This window comes from Pteropus vampyrus, unplaced genomic scaffold (genome assembly GCF_000151845.1).
Source record: "Pteropus vampyrus isolate Shadow unplaced genomic scaffold, Pvam_2.0 Scaffold428, whole genome shotgun sequence".
Lineage (NCBI taxonomy): Eukaryota > Metazoa > Chordata > Mammalia > Chiroptera > Pteropodidae > Pteropus > Pteropus vampyrus.
Window position 1 is genome coordinate 1,091,676 of NW_011889209.1, and position 6,115 is coordinate 1,097,790.

General features: G+C 38.7%; 1 protein-coding gene across 1 annotated transcript in view; it reads right to left on the minus strand.

The window, feature by feature from the left end:
• GLB1L3 (galactosidase beta 1 like 3) overlaps positions 1-6,115 on the minus strand; it is a 48,600-nt gene that overhangs the window by 39,789 nt on the left and 2,696 nt on the right. Inside the window, exons 4-6 of the mRNA XM_011381088.1 lie at positions 3,125-3,193; positions 2,334-2,429; positions 991-1,099 (exon numbers count right to left, since the gene is read on the minus strand). Of these exons, the coding sequence (XP_011379390.1) occupies positions 991-1,099; positions 2,334-2,429; positions 3,125-3,193 (274 nt within the window). The remainder of the gene's footprint in view (positions 1-990; positions 1,100-2,333; positions 2,430-3,124; positions 3,194-6,115) is intronic.

The window sequence follows — 6,115 nt, forward strand, 5'->3', positions numbered from 1 at the left end:
CACAATGATTAAATAATTGCTGTCTTACAAACTGCAAGGTATAATGTTCTTTTTTTTTGTCACAGACTGGTCTATGTGCTATAGGTTGACATTGTGAAAATAAAGGCATTTTTTGTCAAGTGCGTACGGTCTGGGAACACCATAAAGAAACAAAAATACATGGTATCTTTGCTCTTTGCATTTATGAAATTAAAATGAACTAGAATATAATAGCAAATATACTCTTATAGGTACAAAATGATACACATGAATCAAGGTATTCATTATAACATAAACATGAAAAATCAAATGCCCATGACAAGGGTACTAGTTAAATAAATTTTTATATATCCACATCATGAAATACTTTGCAGTCATTAAAAAGAATAGCAGGTTTTAAATATATATATACATTTTTTTAAGCGACAAAAGAAAAATACTCAATGCAAATTGTATATTTTAGATTAAAAATATACATACACACATACACTTGTGTAAGTGTGTGTATAAAAAATTTGCTTCCAGGTGTGTAGAAAATCTCTAGAAAGACATACACAAGTCTGCTAGAACTGGTTGACTCCTGAAAAGGTAACCGGCTTTAGGACAGGGTAAGAGGGGAGACTTTTATTCCACCATAAACTCTTTTGAACTTTTTTGAGATTTTTCACCAAGTATGTGTATTAACCTCAAAGCAGCAAAGATCATTTAAGAGTAGAAATAAGCAGTAAAAAGATCACTGTGTCTAGTGAACATCATGTACATTCAGAACATGGACACACACCCACACTTTCCACCCAAGCTTTCTGTCAGTCTTGTCTCATGTGATGCATATCTTTCCAGAAGCCCTGGAGCAAAGGCTGTACTTAAGATGAGGGTCTAGAATTCATAATTGCAAGAATGTCAGTTTCAACTCTCATAGAGATGGGTCCTGGCTTATTCTGTGAATGAGCCAGAACAAGCTATTTTCCTAAAGCAAATATAAGAAAAAAGTAAAAGGTACTTTGGCTTTACCTGGAGAGGAACCACTCTAGCAATCAGATGATCAAAATATTTATCAACTGCTTCAACAAAGCCCTGGTCGGTTGTTCTCAGTCTCACGTTGGAGTCCTGCAGTAACCAGCTAGGGGCAAAATGGGACAAGCTGAATGTATGAGGTAGGAAGACAGTAAGAAGTATGAGTCAGGGCTGGGGTCATGCATGACAGTCAGGGCTGGGTTCATGCATGACAGCCAGCTCCTTCTCGGAGCTCCCTTCAGGTTTTTAAAAAATGCTCTTTGGACCATTCTTACAAACTTGAGAGATTTAGAAGAAAAGTGTTATCATGACACTTAACAACTTAGGAAGTACTTGCAGCTCCATCATGGCTTGTACACCCACATCTTAATGAGAGGTTTTTTAACCTTTCTTTGAATACTCTCCTCCATTCCTTTTTGGTTTATTAAAAACACTTTTCTTGAGCACAATGTATATACCTAAGGCACAGGGTTACATCTCCTCTAAAACCTAATTCTGAGCACAGAGTAGGAGAGCTTTTAAACCATTAAACACACTCCTCAGTCACTTTTAAGGTGCTGGGCAGGGCTTTCAGCTGACTTGTACAAGACATCACAGCTTTGCTAAAACACCCACTTCCCTCAAGGCCAGGCTTTTTCTGCTCCTGAGCTGGGATGGGAGGACAAGCTGAAACTTGTAGAAAACAAACTTTTACCTGACTGTGGGGAATAAAAGTGCTCACCTAGAGGCAGAGCCATGGACTAAACAGGGAGTCCTGTCAGCCTGTAGAGTTAACAGAACAGCATTCTTGGCTTCTCACCCTGAACTTTAGTTGTCTGGACTGAAGACCAGCATCACAGAACAAGGCAAAGAAAAATGAGAAGAAAGGGAAGGGAGTTGAGGGTTCTCAGCTCAGTGGAGAACATGGTCTTCCATTAACAAAATAAGAGATGAGCCAGAAGTCCTCAGAACAATTCTAGCAGTTGTCAGAAGCCTCCCTCATGCTCTCGAAAGCGTCACTTTCCATTCTTTCCACCACAGGAGAACAGAGATGGGTACAGTTCCTTCCCATGAAGAAAGGACTGTGATCATCCTGATGCTTCTTCTCTCACCGCCCACTCTTGGCCACAAGCCCGCAGCACCAGGTTCAACCCCTCAAGTCCCTCATCTGAAACAAGGGGACTACAGTAGTACCCACGCATCACCATGGTACTGCAAGCATTCCCTGAGATGCTGTGTGAAAAGCACATAACAGTGCAAGGCGCAGAATATGTACTCAGTGCTGTTAGATTCAAGTTTTACTTTTAGTAAAGCAGACTAGTTTACCACAAACACAACCCTGCACTCATAGCCCCGCTCACCTGGGCAAGCCCCCGAGGTCGATCTCACTGCAGATGTAGGGACCTGGACGCAGAATCACCCACAGCCCAATCTCTGCAGCCATCAGGACAAAGGCCCTAGGGAGGTCAATGTCAGCAACTCTCAGGACATTCCGAGCAAAGGGTGGGGACGAGCCAAGCACGTATTGCCGGGTGGCAGAGCTGCCTGGCCCTCTACCTGCCTGCCTTCCTCTCTCAACCAGAGACTGGGGTGAGTAAAGGGGAGGCCGAGCCCCCAGCAGAGCAGAAAGTCCTACACCAGGTCATAGGCCAGAGGCCCTGGGAGCTGGGTTCTCACTGGCTCCCGGGTTAGGACAGTCTGCATAACCCCACTGCGGTCATAAGGAGGAAGGGCATCAGACAGGGGACAGGACAGGAGCCCTAACAGTGAACCTGACCCCAATGGCCTTGCTACCCTCGAGGGGCAATCCCTGTCCCAGACTAGGTGGGTGGACCCCACTGCAGAGCAGGGCTGACACTGGGGATCAGGCACCTCTGGGCTACAGTGACGGGGCCTGGGCTAGGTGGAGACAGGCCCAGACACCTGGGAGTAACAGATTCATGGCTGGAGAGCATCCGGGTCCTGGGTGGAGAGCCTGTCACAGTGTCCTGAGAACAAGGCTCCGGATCCCTCCCTCCACCCCCCACCCCCCATCTCCCTCTGGTTCTCCAAGCAAAGCCAAGATGCCACTACAGTCCCTAATCAATCCCAGCCAGCCCCCTTCCTGCCTCCCTAGCCCTGGCCAGGTCACAGAAGCAGCAACAGCACATACTCCAGGTCCAGGTTCTCAGAAAAGTCAAATGCTCCTCTTTGTGGCTCATGGAGGTTCCAGGGAACGTAGCTATAATAGGAAAGAGAGACGTACAATAAACATCTTCTCATTTCTTTCCTATAGATTCCTAGGTGAGCCTCAAACCCACACCAAAACCTGGGATAGCTCTAGTTGGAATAACTGAAGTTTCCAATGATGATTAAAACTTTATTACATGAACAATGATTATTTTCAATAGTTCCTTCTCTGTTACTCAGTTGTAGTCCAAGCTGCCAATAATCCTGATTATAGATTCCTTCAATTTATAGATAAATTACCCGCTTCACCACCCTATTCTTTGTAATATCCATTAAAAATATAAAGAAAAGGAAAAAACACAAATATCTACATATGCTCAATAAAGTATTACTAAGAATTAAGCAGAATAAGAACAGAGGAGGAGTTTCTACTAGGATAACACAAATAAAGAAAGGTGCCATCATTTGACCTAGCAAGAAGGATGCTGCCAGGGACCTCTCCCATAAGGCTGAGTTTGGAGGGCCAAAGGGACATGTGCGAAATTTTATTAGGTGCTATTTTTATTAGATGACTATATTTCATGTGTATTACCAACAAAGTTTTTGAGTTTTGTGCCCAACTTCATGTTTTTTATGAGCTTTAGAGTTCTTGTTACACAATTTTGCAGTGTAGAGATTTTTAAGAATGCATGTGTTGTATTGTGGCAGAACTGACTGTATTTAAAGATCTTTTGTTGTGAGGAGGAATGAAAAGTTGGTTTGCTAAAGACTTTAAATATGCAGAGTAAAGTTTATAGCCAAACATTGACAGAATAGAATGAAAAAATCTTGCTAAATGATGCTTACAAGTGACTTACTTTAAAGAAAATTGATGAAAAAAGTCAGAAACAAAAAGGTGAGAAAAAATATAGATAAGGCAAAATTAATCTAGCATCTTAAATAGCAGCAAAATGGATTTTAAGGCAAAAAAAAAAAACCCTCACAAATAGATGCCAAGAGAGGCATCAAATAATAATAAAAGGAATAATTCATCAAGAAGATATAATAATCATGGCCTTCCATGATCTTAATATCATAGCTTTAAGTAAAGAAGAAGTTCAATGAATCAGAGAGGAAATGGATAAATCCACAGTCATTGTAGGAAGATTTAAAATATTTCTCTAAGAAACAAAGATAATAACTTTTAAACAATTGTAAGGATATAGATTTGAACAATACAATTAAAAGGCTGTATCTAATAAATACATAGAGAATTCAGTAGCCAACAGATGGAGCGTATATATTCTTAAAATACACATGGAACAGTTGTAAAATACAAAATAAATCTCAACAAATTTCAAAACTCTTCTTCACACAGTCCATGACCTCAGACAAATGCAACTAAATTAGAAAATTGCACTTTAAAATAGTAAAAAGTAAAATAAATAAATAAATGAAACAGAAAGCTATTCCCAAATAGCTGAAATGTTTGAGACCAAGTGACTTTCAAAGTACTATATGGCAAAATTTGTGGGGTATAGAACCAAAGCAATACTTCAAGATAAACTCATAGCCTTGAATAAATATATTAGAGAACATAAAATCCTGGAAATAAAATGAGCTAAATATTTAACTTGGAAGATAAGAAAAGAAGAAGGAAGGGGAAGGGAGGAAGAAAAAGATAATAAATCAAATAAAGTAGAGGAAAGAAACTTATACGTGACTCAGAAATTGTCATATAAAAAACAAAAACGGTATAGAGAATATTAATAAAACTACAAGCTAATTCATTAAAAAGACTAAAAATTTAGACAAGATTTAGTAGTGGGGGAAAAAAGAGGAAAAAAGCTCCAATTCACAAAATGATATATAATTTCCAAGAAAGGAAGGAGAATTTTTTTAAGTTTCAAAAAGGAAAAAAGGTCTATGGAATAAAAATAAGATATACTCTAGAAGAAATAAAAAACATGAGTTAAACAATAACTATTTAAGAAAGTTATATTGTGCCCAAAATCTTCACTGGCAAAAGATAGTAGCCACAAAGTTGTACAGGTGAATTGTAGGAAACATTCGTGGTAAAAATTCTTTGGCAAAATATTTGCAGTGAATATAAAAAAGAGATATAGTTACTTGGTTAGTTTATTATAAGATTAATATCAAAACTAGACAAGACACTAACATAAATAAAATTTTAAATCAATTCGGTTAGATACATATCTCTAATAAAACACTAGCAAATCAAGTCTAGCAATCTGTGTGTGTGCGCATGTACATATGCATGTCTCATAACCAAACAGAATGTATCTCAAAGCTGTGGATTACTTGAATATCAGAAAAATTGTCTATGTAATATACTGCTTTAAGAGAAAAGAAAAACCATATAATCCCAGAAAAGCCTCTCAGTAAAATTTAAAAATTATTTGTGATTAAATTATTTGCTTATTATATGAGCCAATTATCAGTTTACTGCCCCTCAGCTTCAAATTCACCCTTTGGAATCAGCTCTGCAATAATGGATGGTGCTGGTTAAGCATTTTGCCCTATACAGTGAGTACGATGTTTATTTCTGCCACAACAGGGCGATGGAGGGGCATTCAGAAAGGGAGGGGCTTCTCTTGATTGAGATGCAGTTTTTGTATTTCTGTAGTCTTGTTGGTCAGTGGTATAGATGTGTGAGGACACCCGATGGTTCTCTCTTTTTAAAAAAAATTCCATACATTATAAGTATAATCCATAACAACCAATGTAGAATTAACCCAGAAAAGCAACAAGTATTTTGGAATTAACATAATTAGCATAGTTGAAGATGTAAAACATTACATTACATGCTCCATAGTTTTTGCTGCCACTCCTCTGCTTTTCCTCTTTCTATATTGTAAGTCTGAGATTCTCAGGAATGCCTTTACTTTTTCCTGATGTTAATAACATCCACAGCCTGGCCATGAAAACAACAGATCTTTTTAATTGCTGGTTACAAACATCTCATCAAATATAT